The 19,099-nt window shown below is 43.6% G+C and overlaps 1 protein-coding gene and 1 long non-coding RNA gene across 19 annotated transcripts; one reads left to right on the top strand and one right to left on the bottom strand.

Moving 5' to 3' along the window:
* Positions 1 to 6,845: 6,845 nt before the first annotated feature.
* LOC119276166 lies at positions 6,846 to 11,141 on the bottom strand. 5 transcript variants are annotated; one of them, XR_005136391.1, is made up of 7 exons: positions 11,009 to 11,141; positions 10,703 to 10,916; positions 10,464 to 10,569; positions 10,239 to 10,385; positions 9,947 to 10,070; positions 9,109 to 9,188; positions 6,846 to 8,192 (listed from the first exon to the last, which is right to left on the bottom strand). It is a non-coding gene; the product is annotated as an uncharacterized LOC119276166 (long non-coding RNA). The 5 variants fall into 5 exon arrangements; XR_005136390.1 differs by lacking the exon at positions 6,846 to 8,192 and adding an exon at positions 8,808 to 8,999; XR_005136389.1 differs by lacking the exon at positions 6,846 to 8,192 and having other exon boundaries at positions 8,808 to 9,188; positions 10,653 to 10,916.
* Positions 11,142 to 12,815: 1,674 nt separating this feature from the next.
* LOC119276164 lies at positions 12,816 to 17,048 on the top strand. 14 transcript variants are annotated; one of them, XM_037557172.1, is made up of 8 exons: positions 12,816 to 13,221; positions 13,425 to 13,474; positions 13,901 to 14,469; positions 14,645 to 14,707; positions 15,193 to 15,237; positions 15,812 to 15,945; positions 16,019 to 16,157; positions 16,735 to 16,867. In XM_037557172.1, exons 3-7 carry the CDS (start codon positions 14,230 to 14,232, stop codon positions 16,134 to 16,136), a joined length of 600 nt encoding a protein of 199 aa, XP_037413069.1. In that variant the 5' UTR covers positions 12,816 to 13,221; positions 13,425 to 13,474; positions 13,901 to 14,229; the 3' UTR covers positions 16,137 to 16,157; positions 16,735 to 16,867. The 14 variants fall into 14 exon arrangements, with proteins under 14 accessions (XP_037413069.1, XP_037413068.1, XP_037413070.1 ...); XM_037557171.1 differs by lacking the exon at positions 16,735 to 16,867 and adding an exon at positions 16,248 to 16,544; XM_037557165.1 differs by lacking the exon at positions 16,019 to 16,157 and having other exon boundaries at positions 12,822 to 13,221; positions 13,901 to 13,916; positions 14,155 to 14,469; positions 16,735 to 17,048.
* Positions 17,049 to 19,099: the final 2,051 nt, after the last annotated feature.

Below are 19,099 nucleotides of genomic sequence, written 5' to 3'. Positions count from 1 at the left end.
GGGGCCGGCCCCCTTCCCCCTTCCCCTATAAATAGAGGGGCGAGGGGAGGGCTGAACACCTGATCCAAGGCGCAGCCCCTCCCCTCCCCAACACCTCTCCTCCTCCGTTGAGCGCTTGGCGAAGCCCTGTCGGAGTACTGCCTCTCCACCATCATCACGCCGTCGTGCTGCTGCTGGAGCCTTCTTCCTCAACCTCTCCTTCCCCCTTGCTGGATCAAGAAGGAGGAGACGTCCTCCGTACCATACGTGTGTTGAACGCGGAGGTGCTGTCCGTTCAGCACTTGGTCATCGGTGATTTGAATCACGGCGAGTATGACTCCATCATCACCGTTCCCTTGAACGCTTCCGCACGCGATCTACAAGTGGTATGTAGATGCAATCTCTCTCCCATGACTCATTGCTTAGATGAACTCATAGATGGATCTTGGTGAAACCGTAGGAAAATTTTAATTTTCTGCAACATTCCCCAACATCCCTCACCCTGGGTCCACCGCGGCGATGGCCCCCCTGCCACTAGATCCACCGTGGCGTCGCCTTCCTCCCCCTGAATCCACGGGGGCGGTGGCGGCCTCCCTGTCCCCTGGATCCACGGCGGCGGCGGCCTCATTCCCACTGGATCCACGGTGGACGCGGCCTCTTCTGCTTCGAACATGGCGATGCCCTCTGTCACGCCCAATATGTGATACTATCCTACAGAGACTCGAAGATCCCACCAAGGATAGAACCGCATATTGAAACGCTTTTGCAAGGTGGATATCATTACATCAACATTACATAATAGATGGGGATACATACAAGAGGCAAACAATGTCACACGAATACAACATCATCTTACATAAGAGCACCATCCGACTACGGATTAAACACAAACAGAAACTCAAACGACATCCACCCTGCTAGCCCAGGCTGCCGACCTGGAACCTATCCCCTGATCGAAGAAGAAGCAGAAGAAGAACTCCAAACAAGCAAACATCGCTCTCGCGTCAAGATCATCGCATAACCTGTACCTGCAACTGTTGTTGTAGTAATCTGTGAGCCACGAGGACTCAGCAATCCCATTACCATGGGTATCAAGACTAGCAAAGCTTAAAGGGAAAGGAAGGGGTAAAGTGGTGAGGTTGCAGCAGCGACTAAGCATATATGGTGGCTAACATACGCAAATAAGAGCGAGAAGAGAGCAAATGGAACGGTCATGAAACTAGCAATGATCAAGAGGTGATCCTGAACTCCTACTTACGTCAAACATAACCCAAAACCGTGTTCACTTCCCGGACTCCGCCGAAAAGAGACCATCACGGCTACACACGCGGTTGATGCATTTTACTTCGGATCTGGTGTCAAGTTATCTACAACCGGACATTAACAAATTCCCATCTGCCACATAACCGCGGCCACGGCTTTCGAAAGATTATACCCTGCAGGGGTGTCCCAACTTAGCCCATGATAAGCTCTCGCGATCAATGAAGGATATACCTTCTCCCAGGAAGACCCGGTCAGACTCGGAATCCCGGTTTACAAGACATTTCGACAATGGTAAACCAAGACCAGCAAAGCCGCCCGATGCGCCGACAATCCCGATAGGAGCTGCACATATCTCGTTCTCAGGGCAACACTGGATAGGTCAGCCTATGAGTAAAACAAGCCCTCGAGTTGTCCCGAGGTGGCCCCGCAGTCTGCCCGGTTTGGACCAGCACTTAGAGAAGCACTGGCCCGGGGGGGCTAAAATAAAGATGACCCTCGGGTTGGCCGACCCAAGGGAAGGGTATAGGTGGTGGTGAGGCAAATGGTAAAACCAAGGTTGGGCCTTGCTGGAGGAGTTTTATTCAAAGCGAACTGTCAAGGGGGTCCCATAAATCACCCAACCGCGTAAGGAACGCAAAATCCGGGAACATAACACCGGTATGACGGAAACTAGGGCGGCAAGAGTGGAACAAAACACCAGGCATAAGGCCGAGTCTTCCACCCTTTACCAAGTATATAGATGCATTAATAATATAAGAGATATTGTGATATCCCAACATAATCCTGTCCACCATAGGGCAATCTTCAACTTCACCTGCAACTAATAGCACTATAAGAGGGGCTGAGCAAAAGCGGTAACATAGCCAAACAACGGTTTGCTAGGAAGGGTGAAAAGGTTAGAGGCTGACATGGCAACTTTGGAGGCATGGTAAACAAGTGATAGGTAGCGCAGCATAGCGATAGAACGAAGCAACTAGCAAGCAAAGATAGAAGTGATATCGAGGGTAATGGTCATCTTGCCTGAAATCCCGCTAGGAAGAAGAACGAGTCCATGAAGAAGACAAACGGACGTAGTCAAACGAATCCTCACAACTCTGGAATGAAACCGAAGCTAACGAGAGAAGGAAACCGGAAAGAAGCAAACAACATGGTAAACACACAAGCATAAACATGTCATGATGCACAAACAAGTATGATGCACGTCTGGTTTAATGAGGCATGGCATGGCAAAGTGCAACAAACAACACTACAAATTAAGTGGAGCTCAATATGCAATGAGTTGCATATTGACGAAACACCACATCAATTATTTAGTTCTCTCTCGGTTTTGTACCCAACAATATTAAATGTTATTAAGCATGGCAAGGGGTGAAGCATAATAAAACTACCTATCTAGGCAAGTTTAAATGAGGCCGGGACCACAAACAACAATTCCGGAAATCCCCATATGTCATTTAGCAATTTAATGCAAACACAATTTTAAACATTTTAAATGTTGTTATCATGAAGCGGATGACATATGCAAGTTTATGCAATTTTTATGAAAACATTAACATGAGCATGTTATGAAGCATTTGTCACCATTGTGGAACGAAAGGGGTGCCACGGCAACGAATTCAAAAATGATGCCACGACAACATATCGATTCTGGTAGCTCATGGAGGTACCGGTGCAAAAGGAAGTGTGACGTGAGCGAGTCATGCAAGATGGTGGGGTGATCCCAGATTCCGGGTTCGCACGAAACGGCGGCATGGCAAACGAGGAGGAACATGCCAAGACAACTCGGACACGGAGCAAAATAGGGTGCATCTCATACAACACATGCATTCATTCACGGGCGGTCGTCTCGGGGTTATACCTTTGAAGCGTGCATTTCGGGGCGGAACTAGTTCAAAGCGGTGTAGATGGAAGTAGACGTTCTCGCAGCGGTCGTAGTGGAAGTAGTCGTTCACAGCAACAGTAGTGGAAGTAGTCGTTCACAGCAACGGTAGAGGTACTCGCAATCTTGGCGACGGTAGTTGTACACTTGACGGTCTTCGGCGATGGTAGTGGTACATCATGTAGTGGAACTTCACGGTTCGTTGTGTAGTCGTACACGGGTCCTTGCCGAAGATGGTCGCACACGCACGTAGAGGTACTTGGCGAACTTGAGGTGGTCTTGGCTTGCAGGGACAACATACGAGACTCGGGTGACGCTGGGCATCGGGATTAGGAGTGTGCTCGCTCGGGCATGGAGCTGGTCGCAGTCAACGCGTGAGGCACGTGTGCAGGCAGAGCAGCAAGTTCAGGTGGTGGTCGTGGTCAGGCGAGCAACGGGGCACGGCAGCGATGCGGCAAGGAGCTCCAGCTCCTGTCTATGACGGGCAGAGGAGCTCCGGCAGGGACCAAGGCGGCGGCAGGGGAGGACCCCGGTGAGGCCCAGCCAGACCCGGTGGCGGCGGCAGCGGGCTCTGGTGGTCTACGGGGAGGCGCGAGGCCATGGCGGCGGAAGGAGCGGCTCGGTGCAGAGGCGAAGCAGGGTCGAGGCAGGGGTGGCGCGGGGTGGCCCTCCTGGTGGTCGCCGACACCGGCGGGTGGCGATGGGAGGAGCGGGCGGTCTCGCGGGAGCCTCCTGAAGCTGCTACTGGTGGCGCTCGTGGTGGCTGGAGACGGGTCGCCGGTGACGGGGTGGCGCTAGCAGGGAACGAGGGAGAGGGGGTCGAGCGAGTGGAGATCGGGAACGGGGTGGCGGCGCTGGAGGAGGGGTCGAAGGAGAGAAGTGGGATCGGGCAGGAAGGTGGGAGCATCGAGCGCTGGCGGCGCTGGAGGGAGGACGAGGGAGAGATGGAGATCGATGGGAGTGAGGAGGAGGTCGGGCTAGGGTTAGGATTAGATAGGTGGGCTGACTTGCTGGGAGGCCCAATTGGCCAGCTGGGTTGCTGGGCTCTCTTCTCCCTCTCTCTTATTTTCTAAAACAGAAAATAACAAAGAAGAAAAGAAGAAGGAAGGAGGTGTTGGGGAAGAAGTTGGACACGTGGATAATTTTCCCGGACTCACAAAAATGCGTTTGTTCCGAGAAAATAGAAAAGGCCATGATTGAGAGATTTAAATCCAAACTCATTTGATTTAAATTCAAATGATTTGAATAGGAAGTGAGGGTTGGGAAGGCCCAAAAATGTTCGAATTTTTGGTGGAGCTCCGGAATATGATGAAAGAATATATGGCAAGGTTGGAGACCAAGAATTAAGATAACAAAGGCATTGGGATAATTTGCAAGTGTGTTACGGTTAATTCCAAGCTAATGGAATATTTATAGTAGCTCCCTAAAATATTGGGAGGATATGTTATAAAGAGAAATCACCCTTCCCTCGATTTAAATAGATCAACCATCTATGCAATTTATTAGTTGAGTTGAGATGCAAAGGTTAATGACATGATGCAATGCAAAAATTAAAAGAGCAAGCACAAAAGAAAACACACGGCGAAACTCGGAATAGCTGGAAGTCTTCTGAAGCGTCGGTCTCGGGGCATTACACCCTCCCTCCCGTGAGTTGTTGGCAAACCACACGTCGTCACCTGCTGCTGCTCCTGGGTGGTGGTGCGGCTCCCTGCTTGGCCGCCGTGGGGAGCCTGCTGGATGGCTCTACGGATGCGTCGCCCCGGCTACGGATCCGATGAAATCCGCCGGCCCCTCCCCGTTCCACCGCTAGCACCCGGATCCTGGGGTCGCCGCTGGACCCATCGCCGTCAGCCTCCCCGACCTTCTCTGGTTGCCTGGATAGGACTGCCCTTGCCATAGCGTGACCAGTGCCTGTATTTCGTCCATGACCAAGCCATTGTGCTCATCTTCAGTTTCGCATCGAGTAGTTGCATAACAGTACTGGTATGTTAATGTTCAGAGCACATGTTCTGTTGAAAAAGATTCCCGTTTTGCCTAATTATATTGCAATCCTGCAAGTTTATGAGCCATGCTCTAAACTGTGAACATATCCTGATAATACAACTTACTTGGTGCACTGTCAAGGTTCAGGAAAAGGATGCAAGCTTCCACACGGTGCCTGAAAAATGCCACTTTCCCAATCTTGTCTCTGTCCGAGCACGAAGACACTGCTGCCCGTCAGTGCTTGGTCAACAACCGACCAAACAACTCTTTCCTCTCCACCACGAGAAGTTCCTCACCTCACGCTCGAGCAGTCCATCTATCGCCTCCCATGCAAGCTCTCCATCACCTCACACAGTGTCCGTTCGACAGAGTTTGTCCTTTTGAAGATGCAAAAAATGGAGTTTGAAGCGGCCGCGGGCGGGTGGTGGTGTGGTTGCAGAAGAAGAAGCGCTGATGCGAACTCGTCCATCCGGCGTAGTATACCAGTATGATTTGGAGGCGAAGAATTTGTTGTGTTTCTTACCATGAATCCCTGTAGTTATGGAAACTTGGCTCCCTATAAATTTTTAAAATACTAGTAGAATGCCCGTGCGTTGCTACGGGCAAAATATAGGAACATGAATCAAACTGGTGACTAAGTGACATGAGTAAGTTCTTCAAATAATATATATATCGCCTTATATCAATTTCTTGAGCGGATACTATGAGAGCAACTATGATCTTGATCTTGCTCCTTCCGTCCCTGCAACCCATCCTACGACACTGGTCGAGACCGGTGCCGATGTTGTGCGCTACCCTACCCAAGCCGTCTTCTATGTCGGTTCACCATTGCCCCGACACTGGTCTCGAGCTACCTTCTCTGTTGGTCCACTGTTGACCCTGATCCGCCCTTCAATATTGGTCGCGACCGGTGCCAATGACGCGTGTCATCCTGCCCGAGCTAACTTCTCCGAAGGCCCACCATTGCCCTTAACCATCCCTCTATTCCCACAACCTCTTCTAAAATTATGTGCTCGTTGTCGGCTTCTTCCTCTTTCCGTCCCCTCTTCTAAAAGTATGTGCACATTGTTGGTTTCTTCCTCCTTTCGTGCCCATGACCCATCTTTTGGCATCGGATGCGTCTGGTGTCGATGTCCTGTGCCGCCCTGTCCACGCCGCCTTCTTCGACGGTCCATCGTGGTCCCCCACCATACCTCTAACACATAGTTTGGGGAGGATGTAGAGGACATGGTTGTATACACAAATGGAAGCCTGAAGCAGACGTGTCCGGTCACTTCCATGACGCTTGGGCATCGAAATTAGCCTATCATGGTTGTAGATGATCTAAGATACTGAAGTACTTCACGTCAAGATGTAGTACGCAAGTTCACAAACCCTCATGCCTATGGTTTTATGTGCAGATGCCTAGCTCACTCCCGCCAGTACAATTCAAAATTCAAAAAGTCAAACCAGACTCAACCTCTGCCAAGACAATGCGACCGAGGGCATGTACCCAGGTATAAGTGCAATCATATCTACCTTTGCCACCTTTTCTGATCATGGTCGCTACTCAAAACAGATGGATGTTCAGTCCAGCGCGTTGACAGGTAACCGCTACTGAAGTTATCAACTCGATGAGAGTTCATCCAAATCCGGACACATTTTACCACCTCATCCATCAGTAATTTCAGAGACCTGGCACCTTGCCCAAAGCTAACTGCAAATTTTTCCAAACTGATAAAACAATTTTCGCGAGAATCTGTGGCAGCATCACACGTCAGAATTCAATAAAATTTCAGGTTGTATTCTTTTCCATCAAAGTACAGAACTCGAAGCACACAGATAGTAAACTACACAACGCAACTGGTATGGAGCAATTATATGGACCAAGTACTGGCAGTATGGATTGATGTCTAGCCATCATCTGATAACCTAGAGTTTTCATCAGACAATGAGTACATCAGTTGACTCCATTGACACCACTCGGAATTAGTACATGAGTTGACTCCATTGGCACAATTAGTCCGATATTGAAAGAGCTTTGTTTGACTGACTCTTCTATATTATACGATGCTCTATGGCAACAGATAATGAGAGCCAAAAGAGTATTATTAAAATTGCATCCATGCCTTATACTCCCGTCATCAAAATGGATAAAAGAGGATGCATCTAGACGTATTTTAGTTCTAGATACGTCTCCTTTTATCCATTTTGATGACAAGTATTTTCGGACGGAGGGAGTATATACCAAGGGTCATTCTTGAGAAAATTTGTTGCTCATGCCTCATGACATTTAGAAGAAAATTTTGGATAATATGTAGGTGCTAGCACTTTGCATGAGGTACAAACCTTACAGGTTCACTCAAGCAAATAACACAAATCATATAATCGCACAAGAATGGTTCACAGACTTCCAGAAAAATTGAGAGAGAGAGAAGCAGCAACAGGTTGGAGTTCAGAGAACTGCAGCAACGGGGTTGAGAATTGCTTCAGAAGAAGTGCAGCAGCAGTGCTAGGAGAGATGGGACAGCCGCAGGCAGCAAGGAGCAGAGAGGAGAGGCAGCAGCGCCAAGGCAAGATTACTACAGAACCTACGACTAAGTCAAACTATATATTTTTTATGGGCATACTCGCGACTTGAATCCTTCATTTTTCAAATTTGAGCATTGGCGCATATCCACTGTATGGATTAGTCATATTATTAGGCTGGGTCAGTATATTAGTAAATTTGTCACATATACACAGTTTGTCGAACCAATTCCAATAATAATCAATAGACGCATATCTCTGAAAAAAAGGAACACACATGCATACAGTGGAAGTGTCTCGAGGGCCAAACTATTCTGGAAACTATCATAGCAGAAATCATATTTTTCTAAATCTGGACTAACAGGGGATGTACGCACACGTGGGTTGATCACCTGCACAATCAAATCTTACTACTGGACATTGGTATTGTCTGATGCTTCCCATCGAACATCAGCCAATTTGTGATTTACCATTGCCCTATGGACTCGACATCCCAGCTATCTTGCTCTGGCAGCTTAGTGGTACCAGACCAAATGCTTGGATGCCTGTTCTGGAATTTGTTCCAAATCTGTGCCGCTCCCTAGGTGGACTCATAGAAGGTTGACCAATGTTTTGTAAATCAGTTACAACATACATACACTTCGAAAAATGCATAGAACAGAAACTGCAGTTTTGAACTTGCATTGCACTATGGAAGAAATTGATGATATTGTCCCCAAGTGGTCTAGGATAACATGATGATCAAACAAAACACTAAGTGATTATGTAGTAAATTCTTAAATCAGTATTTCAATAAAACAACATCTGTTAATTTGGACCTATTTGATATTGTTGATTGTTCGTAAGTCCATTTAGTTAGAGAAGGTTCTCAATCGGATTGCCACCCCGCTTTCATTCAATTAGGTTCAGCAAATTCCTGTTATTACCTTGACAGTGCCCACTCCTGGAGAGAGTTAATATTTTTTGCAAGAAATCTCTCTGTTATAAGTGGTCCAAATTTATCTATATGTATCACGTATGTCCCCAATAATAGAAAAAACATTCTGGTCCAAATTTATCTATATGTATTACGTATATGTCCCCAAATTTATCTACATGTATCACGTATGTCCCCAATAATAACCTTTCTCTGATTTCTGAGTTTCAGAGGTAGAGGGTAGAACAATTAGAAAGTCAACAAAGTGCTAGATGAATCTGATTGGAGAACAAAAGACAACAGAATATCTTGTGCATAATTTATCAATTATATGTCCAATTAGTACTGTCCAGTTAAAGGTCGAAGCTAGAATCATAGATCTTACAACTATACTTCAGAAAAGAACCATCCAATGTCAGAGTTTTATCATTGCTAAACGTCCAGATCTCATATCATACAGTGATAATCCTCCTAGATTAGGATTATACCAAATTAGTGAATGAATAAAATAACTACAATTTGGAGCTTCAAGTAAGTCAAACAGTTAACTTAATTCTCTAGTCGACGACTATGTTGGTACCTGAAGAATCATTCTGCCCGTGCCGTTAGTTCAGCACCTTGGTCCCTTGTTCTTGGCGTCTCCGATCCCAAATCTCCAACCTGGTAGCGAATTAGCATGGTTCAGTTTAGCCCTTATCTATACACTTGAATCAAATAAACATGCAAACATGGCATTTATAGAACAGAGGTACACCACAACAGATGGAAACTCCAAGGTGTAAGACTATTTTTTAGAGAAGTGTCTTGTTTTTTCTTTTTATTGAGAAAAGAGAATCATCTTGTTCAGATAACATACAATCGGGCAAACTTTAAACCACACGTAATAAGACCAATCTGGCTGCTTTCCTAGACTATCGTTTGCTAGGATTTTGATAATCATGAAAAACAGGAAGCTTGAGTATCCTCCATTCCTCCAAATTTGTTTGGAGCATGGAAGTTTAGAATCCTCCTAACTGGTCAATGACGGGTGACTCCCGCCTAATTCCCCTAGCTTTGTCCTAGGAAAGCCTAAGTTTTAGAAATTAATGTCTAATATGCATCACAATCTCAAGAGATTCTTCTGATAATAAATTCTTTTTGCAAAATATATATATGTATTTTTCTAAGGAAAGAATCTAACTGAATCAACGACTGCATAAAGTTCTTTAGTAACACACAGTTGCTTTATTGTACATATATCTGAGGCCAAAATAAGAGACATGAAATCATACTGCAGAAAAAGAGGAAAAGAAACCAGTCTCCAACTGTATGTAAACTAAGAAGAAGGTGAACACTACATGCTAGGGACTAATCAATCTCAGGTCAAGCCAATACATTGGTAGAAAATAGCAAGGCAAATGGAGAAAATTTGAACTGACCCTGGTCCTCCTCTGGCCGACCATCCATTGGCTGCTGCTCCAAGTGCGCGGACACGGACATGCATACAGTCCTCTCCGAGTAGCCTCCACGCATGACCTCCTATCCCATGCGCACAGTGAGCAGCTGCTCATGCAGGCATCGGTAATCAAAATTACGTTAAATGACTCTTTTTCTCCCCCCCATCCATCTTACCAATTCAAGCTTGCCGCCGCAGGCAATGGCATATCTAATAGCAATATGCCATATGAACACCATTGAATAACTGAAAGCAATAGTCTTGGGTCACCTTACCTGGCACCTAGCGTCTCTCCAAGAATTTATCATCAAGCTTGATTGCATACTATAAGGGATCCATGTGCAAGCTGAAAATTGTCAGTACAATCAAGTCTATTTGTACCATAACTGTTCCCTATATCCACGGATACTTGGAGTTTGGATCTGATACAGAAATATATCAAATATCAGTTTCAGAAAGGTACATACTATAATCTCTACTATCAAATATCAGTTTTTTACCTTGGTGCTTCCCCAACGGAGCTGCCGGATAGAGGACCGACCCAGTGTTCGTGTATCATCAGAATCGCGTGGTGCCTTGGGGCTCATGTACGGGTGGGAGTTAACTCTACATCAAAACAGAAAAGATCATGATAGGAATAGAATAGCTGGCAAATTCCGCCGGTGAGGAGCACCGAGGCATGAACCGACATCGGCAGCGCCCTCCATTAATCTGCTAGGCCGGGGGCGCAGAGGCCCACCTGCGGGAGAGGCAGGGAGGCGGCCATGACACATCGTTCTGGAGGGGAGGCTACCATGGCATGGGACGGCGGCGCTGAGCGCGGCGCCGGCGCTCGGGAAGACGGCGGACCATGGAGGCGCGTGAAGCGAGGCGGAGACGCACGGATCTGGTCGCTCCCAGGTCAGATCGGGCCGTAGTGGAGCTCCACATCAGGATCCATGTTGCCGTTGTTTCTGAAACAGAGAGATACAAGATTTGAGAGAGAGAGAGAGAAAAGGAAGGGAGAAGGGAGAAGAAGAGAGATAGGGCGCGCGGGAGCGGTTACTGGACGACGGCTGGAGGTCGGCAACGGCGGCGCGGGATGCCGGCGTGAGGAGCAGTCGGCAGCGGCGGCGCGGAACGCCAGCGTGAGGAGCAGGCCAGAGGGAGAAAACCGGGATGGGGGAAAGAAAATCGAATGGGTCCTACGAGAGGTGGGACTGGGACGGGGGAAAGAAAATCGGGGGGTGAGGGGATCGTACGAGAGGCTGGACGAAGCGCGAAACGTAAGGGGGGAAACGGAACACTACGTTTCTTTTAGATAGTAGAGATATCGCTAGCACTTTGTTTCCCGAGTGTGTTTGCATTAATGCGTGAGAGGAAACTATTCTGGGTAAGTATTCGTGTGCGATTTTCCTACTCTTTGCACTGCTACATACATAGTTTTTTTATAAGAGGTGCTTTCCCGGTCACACGGAACATATCCCGTTACTTGAAGATGTTTATTGAGAGTAATTCTTTGTTTGCTCATTAAGAAAGGCACATATGTTCGTTAATCGATAGGAGGTGCTTTGTACAGACGGTGTTCATGTAGAAAAACCAAGTAATATAAAAGAAGGAGAAAGAAGTTCAAATATAAGAAATGAAAAAGGTCAGAATATGTAATACGATAAAAAGTTCGTGTATAAAATTTATGTGCAGAAATAAAATGTCAATTCAGAATGAAGTTCATGTATAAAAAAGGCTGAAGTTCGCATAGAGCAAAAAGGTGCATTTCTGAAAAAATATGTACCCGAAAACTCTAAAGCTGTTAAAAATAAAACCAAGAAAGTCATTTTTTAAGAAAAGTTGTAAATAACAGATTTTCCCATCTCTAGAAAAACTCTAGAAGTTCAAATAAAAATAACAAGTAGTTCAATATTTATAAAAAAATAATTTCTCGGACCCATACTATAAGAGCATTTTTTACACTAGTGTAGTGCTAAAAATCCTAGAAGTTCAATTTGAAATAACCGAGAAGGTCAAAGAACCTAGAATTTCAAATTTAAAAACCTAGAAAGTTGTTTACTTATTTAAAACCATATTTTTTCTAAGAAGTTCAAAGTAAAATAAGAGAGAAGTACAAAAGTTAAAAAAAGTCAAATGTTTTCTCGTTACTAAAGAATAAAATGAAGTTCATATTAAAGTAAAAAGGAAAAGCTAAAAATATATAAAAAAAATGTTCTCACTTTTTTAAAAGTAGACAAAAAATAAAATAACAAAGTGGTTTGATGTTTATTATAAAAGTCTAGGATTTCACGTTCATTAAAAAAACAGATATCTGCTGTTATTAAAAAAACAACCATGAAGATCAAATCTTAAAAAAATAGTCAAAAACATGTTTATTTAAAAATAAAAAATAAAAAACAGAAGTTCAAAAGTATATTAAAACCTAGGATTTAGAATCTCAAAAAATGAAAACAAAAAACAATGTCATTTTGGGCCCGCAATACTAAAGATTAAAACCAAGAATTTAAAATTAAAAAATAGATTTTCCAATATGCTAAATATGAAAAACCAAGAAGTTCAATTTTGAAATCGGAGTAGTTTATTTAAACATATAAGGTTGCTGGGAGACTCACTCGCAGGAGGCTCCCTCGATTTTCTGCCTCGTCTGCCGTTGGATGGTGGTCAAGATCGTCTTCCACTTGATCTGGGACATTGGATGGTCACGTTGCTCATTTTTACCGCGTGGTAACCTCACAGTGTCCAATGACGTGTGGGCTCTTGGGATGTGCTGTTGGCTGGGTCAACCGTTTCGTGGTGCGTGTGCGCCCTATCCTTGAGCGCCGCGTGCACGTCGCGCGTTTTGCGGGAGATCGTGCGGCAGCCACACCCATTGGTGACCGGGCCGCACAAACCCTACCCTTTTCCACCGCCCCCAAATCAACGCAGCCTCCTCCTCCTCTCCTCCCTCTCTTCCCCCGCCGCCATGGTCTCTCCAGAGGCACACCCCTCCATGGATCGAAGCAGCAAACCAGGATCTGGATGAGGAAGAGGAGATCCGGGCGCCCCATTGGTGGATCGACTATCACGAGCTCCTCCCGCCATGGAGGAGCAGCGAGGCCGGAGATCCAGGCGGCGCATGCCTCACGGGGTGGGGGAGAGGCCTGCAACAGGGGCGAGGGGCATCCAGGTCGAAGCTGCAGCGCTCCAGTCGATGGGATTGCTCTGTACGGAAGGGGAGTTGCCGACGGCTGAAGATGCTACTCAAAGGATGAGCTCCGAGCGGCATGCAAGGTTAGCTTCTCTCAATCCTCCCCCTTTCTCCCCTGATCTCTATCACTCTTGCTGTCCATTTGACATGTTGCTATGTACTCTTGAGATGACACCGTACATCAGATTGCCTACAATAATTTAATTTTGTTTAACTACAATTCGATGCAACAGAGTTCTATTCTGTTTAGTTCTCGTAGTTAATCCATTTTATTTTTGCTTTCAAGGCTAGCTGACTGCAGTTTGATTACCGATTCATCTATGGCAGCACAGGCAGGTAAAAAGGCTTTTTCTTGTTTTTGTAGTTCTAGGTCAGAGTTCTCTTTTACCTTACCTTTTCAATTTTACTCTGCTTTCTAGGTTCTGATCATACCGATTTGATGACTTGCAATGGTTTGATTTCCGGTTCATATTTTATTTTTTGTATTATGCAGCTTCCTCTATGTACTATTTGGGTAAATTCCATGAACTATGTGTCTTGTTTAAATGGCTAGGATTTGAGGTTGTTTGAATCCATTAGGACACAATGTTCTAACCATCATCTAGGGTGCTCAATGCATAGTAGATAGCTTTTGGTCGTCACCATTGGACACAAAAGTACTAGATTTTGAGGTTTTTAATAGCTCTAATATGCCAACTGCAGAGCAACAGAGCAGTTACCATTTTTCCTTGTCCTAATTAGTTATTTTATTTTGTTTTGCAGGCGTATTATCTTGGAGGTTGCTTCTTATTTTTACCGTGGATCAAGTTTCTTCATTTCCTTTGTAGCTACCTCTGCTCCATTTGTTTTATATATCATGTATGCTTTATATATCCTATGTGCTGCCATGATCCTTGCTTCACTGATCATGTTGATTTTCTAGATTTGGCTGGGTGCCGTGTTCTTTTTTGGCCCTTGTCCGCTTTGATCAATGTGCTCTGGGATCTGGCTCTGTGACTGTGATGATGCACCCGCAGGGAGGAGGCAACATCGACGCGATGGCACAGCAGAGGAGACTGGGCTTGTTGTGGAACTTCTGGAGGCAGTAGGACATGATGCCGCACATCACAGAGATCAAGATGGCCATGCGCATGCCGATGCCGCCCGCCGACATCGGCGAGAGCGTCACCGCCGGCAACGGCTCTAGTGACCTTTCCAGGATCTTCTCCATGAGCTACTGGAAGGACACCAACTCCAGCATCATGTTCTTCACGCCTGGCCGCAAGAAGGCCAAGTTGTTCGGCGACAGCGATGACGGCATGGTCACCAGCTTCAGCAACATTGACTCCCAGGTAGGACAAACACATCCATCTGGAGTCTCCCGCCCGCCAATTGTTTAATGCTACACTTCTACTAACACCTCGGATGTTTATACTGAGAGGGTTAGTTAGTTTCCTGCAACATTTTTGGTGTTCGTCTTGGTGTCGGATGTTTATACTGAATATTTGCCTTGCTTATGCTGCTTAGGAAAGAACAAGCATCAACAAGAGGGTAAGGAGGCTGCAAGACCTCATGACCAACATGGACAAGGTAACTAAATCAGTTGAATTGATGCACACTGTCAATTATGTTACCACATAGAGATGAAATTGTCACCAAGAATTACAGAAAATCATACTCGCTAAAGTACTAAATCTGACGACTACATGCTGCATATTTAGTGATAAAACTGAATACTGAAGTACTAAAATTGACGTTCCTAACCCAAGTTGGAAGTGTTGCCCACGAAAATTCAGAACCTCGGTAGTTGTCGATGACTCGGACCTCCTGCCAGATTTGCAGCCCGCACGTCCTGCCGCCTCCCACACTATCTCTGCCTAGCCGTCTCACTAGACGAAGATGCGTACGAAGTCGAGACGCATTCGGCTAAGCACCATATGCAGGTTTAACACGTGCTTTGGAATTTGGATTGAACTGTGCTTGGGTTTTGGTGCAAATTCAATGATGGTTTATGCAAGCCAATGGTTCTTACAAGAAGTGTTCTAATCTATTTTTTTCTGTTTCCTTATCAACAGGTCATTGTGCGGTACAGAAACTTTACTCTGAATTTGTCACTACAGGTTGCATGCAATTTCATACTGTTAGTTTCAGATTTTCCAATTTTCTCTATGCATATAGTAGATGCTTCTATGAATCTGTACCCATCTTTGGTTCATCTTATTTAATTCAGTTAAAGTTATATTGAAAATTTCCCAGTTCTCTTTTTTAATGTTGTACTTACTCGGAGTCTTTCTCTCCTGCTAGGCTAATTTACAGAGTTTTACTGACCTGCATTCGCTTTATGTCTTTTCTTCGTTCATTTGGCGAACTAACTTTGTCATCCATAGTGTAATTTCCTTTTGGGCTCCCCTTGCACCAGGAAGATATGTCAAGTTCTCTGAATCTCGAAGTGCCCATGGGCATCACATTTATTTAATTAGTTCCATGTAGAGATTCAATCATCTCAGTGAATCGTTTTCTTTTTTCCAAATGAACTGAATTGGGATAGATAGGTATTACTTTAATTATTGTGATTTTGGTTCATGTTATTTCGTGAAAGGAACTATGGTGGATGCAAATTTCTTGATGGATTAACTTTATATCTTCTGTTTTCAAACCAAGATTGTGGTGAATGGGTGTTGATATGAGGTGCAGGTTGACCAACGGGTGGACCGGTGCCGGCGTGAGGATAGGGCCGGTGGATGGAACAGAAGACAGTGGACGATATTGACATTGGAGAACGGGCGCATCTCCATAGGTGGAAGTTTATTTACCTGGACGATGTTGGGGTACTGTTATGACCAATTTCCCAATTTCTTATGAATAGTCTGTTTGATAATTGCACTGACCATTTCAACATAGTCGAAGTCTTTGTTTTAGTGTGTATAGTAACAACACGAAATGCAATAGTAATTTGAGGCCTACAAGAAACAGTAACATCGGCGGATTCCAGTCCAATGCAGATATTAGGCTTTGCTAACTGGACATCACCAAGTTCAAGGTATTGATGTACCTAATCTTAGGCTTTGCCAAATCTTAAAGTTAACATGACATCAGGGGTCTCACGACAGCTATTAAATATGCTTATTAGGCTTTGCCAGAGCTTAAGGTTACATGACATCAGTGGTCTCACGGCGGCTGTTAAATATGCTTATTAGGCTTTGCCAGATCTTAAAGTTACATGACATCAGGGGTCTCACAACGGTTTCTAACCAATAGAAAGTGACAACCGTTGGTATATATGAGGCAATGTCTAATATTTTCTTAGAATAATGTTTTTATTAATTAGATGATTATCACTTTCATGGTGTGCCTACTTTCAGAGATGTAAAATCCAGAACTCTGTGTAATGTGCCTTGAATATCTATTCAGCAGTTGAATAGCAATTTCAAATCAGTCTCTCTAACTTGTTATATCATGCTCTCTAACTTCTTGACATTTAATTTCAGTTTAACAAATCTTGTTCATAGTGAAAAATATGTTTTCCGTAAAACAACCCTTTATTTTGTTTATTATCTCTAGCTACTTCTTTTGTAGTCCTTGCTTAATACTGATGTTTGTCTTGATGACTAATTCAGGATATTCTGTGGCCCAAGTTCCCTACAGAATAATGCCCAGTCTAATCTCAATAGTGGGCATGATAGCCTCAAACTTCTCTTTTCAACATTGAAGAAGCGGTTTACTCGGATCAGTGGGCATGCACTTAGAAAAATAGCTAGAGAGTACGAGGAGATATTCCTGGAGTAAATAAATGGCTTGTTATGCTGATACGTTAGACAGAAGCAAAATGTTATTTATCATGCTCCTGTTGTATCCACGGACATATGAATACCTACTTTCCCACCGTTGTACACAAACTGATTTTAGTATTTGTGCATACTCTTTGTCTTAAGTGGGCTTTCTCTTAAAAGGAAGGAGAAATCTCACAAGTTCCATAGCCGCAGAGTGACTAGGTAGCATATAGGCCTTTCAAATACCCATGCCTCCATCAGAGAAGTTTTTTTGCATGGACATGCAAAATAAAAGTATCATAGAAACACTCCTTAGCATGTTTATACATGTTGTAAACATATGTTTTTTTCATACATAAAAAACAGAATTCTTAGTGCGCGCTTTTCCTAGACAAATGAATACTAATACGATAAACATATCTACAACACAAGATGATTTAAACATGGGCTTTCTGCTACCAAAATAGAATGTGCATACACATCGAGTTGTAAACAACAAAACACCATTTTCTTTTCTGCCGAGGAAAATTAGATTTATTGCTGCATGTACCCCTACCAAACTAAGATGTGTATACATCGTCTGTCCCTATTAAGGGAAACTAAATAATGCATTTTCTTTTCATCGCGAGCATGGGTTTACCGGGTCTCTGCGCCATTTGGCGTAACGGGTCAACTAGTTGTATATAAAAACACTTGCGTTTTCATGTTACTAGAGAATAAAACCAAGAAGTTCAATTGAACAAAAGCGGAGTAGTTTGATATTTATTTGAAAAAATGGATTTTTCTAGTTAATAAAGAATAAAACAAATAAATTCAATATTAAATAGCGAAGAAGTTCGATGTTTCTAAAAATCCTCCAATTTTCACATTTCTAAAATTTTTATTGCTAGAAGCTCAATTGCTCGGCCCGAAAAAGTTCAAAAATGCTTGTGAGAGAGGTTGAACAAAAATACATAACAGAAGTTCAAGATGAAAACAGCGGGGAGTTCAACAACTACATGAAATGCATTTCAAATAGGAATATAAGAATAGAAAACAAAAAGATTAAAATGTTTGATGCAAGAAGTTCATGTCCTCCTTCCGGTGAAGTTCAAGATCTCTAGTGTGATACGTCCGACCTTCAATTACATGTAAAAACAGGTAAAAAACAACGTTGTTTTTGCCATTTCTAAAACTGCTCTCAAACGACAAAAATTTGTAACGTCTGTCTACATGAAAAAGATGCTCCTATTCATAAGCTTTCCGACGGTATATTATATGCTATATTCCGATGAATGGTTTAAAAGTTTTATGTATACCGTTAAAACCACATTTTACGCATTCAAAAAATTCTTTCTAAACCATCACGAGTATGAAAAACTGATCAACACGAAAAAGTTGCGTGTTTTCAACAGCTTTCCATCGGTATATCATTTTCACGTACTACACGGTGTGAGAAAATTACAAATGAAAATACGTCACAGAAGTTGAACGTGAAAACAGCAGGAAGTTCAACTACTACACTGAATGAATTTCAGACAAAAAACTTTTAAAACCGTCGCGAGTATGAAAAAGTGATCAACATGGGAAAGCTGCGTGTTTACAACAGCTTATTCATGTGCAGCAGAAGTTCAAATCGAACTACCGGGGCGATTCAGCGCTTATTCTTGAAAAAGTGGAGAAAATTATACATGCTCTATAGGTCAAAAGTTTGGCTTTAATTTATGTTTTGCGAAGGTCAAAATTTTGTGTTCAAGAAGGTCAAGTGTGTTATCTCAGCAAGTTCAAAATAAATTTGAACATGCAAAGTAAAGCATGCAAGAAAACAAAAAGGAAGAAGTTCAATCTCTAAAGATGACGCGGTTCAACGTGTAAACCAATGTTGAAAGAAAAAAAAGAAAATGAGAAGTTCAATTTCTAAAGATGAAGCGCTTCGACGTGCAACCCAATGTTGAAAGAAAACAAAAATAAATGAGAAGTTCAATTTCTAAAGATGACGTGGTTCGACGTGCTAAACAATGTTGAAAGAAAATAAAAAGAAAAGGAGAAGTTCAATTTCTAAAGATGACGCGGTTTGATGTGTAAACCAATGCAAAAAACACACACACAAATGTTATTTTGGTGTCTTAAAATATTTTTATTCTTAAAAAATGATTAAGAAATAAAACTAAGAAGACCATATTAAAAAGATGGAGAAGTTCAATGATTATAAAAAACTCAGATTTTTCTCGTT

Source organism: Triticum dicoccoides, chromosome 3B (genome assembly GCF_002162155.2).
Source record: "Triticum dicoccoides isolate Atlit2015 ecotype Zavitan chromosome 3B, WEW_v2.0, whole genome shotgun sequence".
Taxonomy (NCBI): domain Eukaryota; kingdom Viridiplantae; phylum Streptophyta; class Magnoliopsida; order Poales; family Poaceae; genus Triticum; species Triticum dicoccoides.
This window is presented reverse-complemented; position numbering and strand designations above follow the sequence as displayed.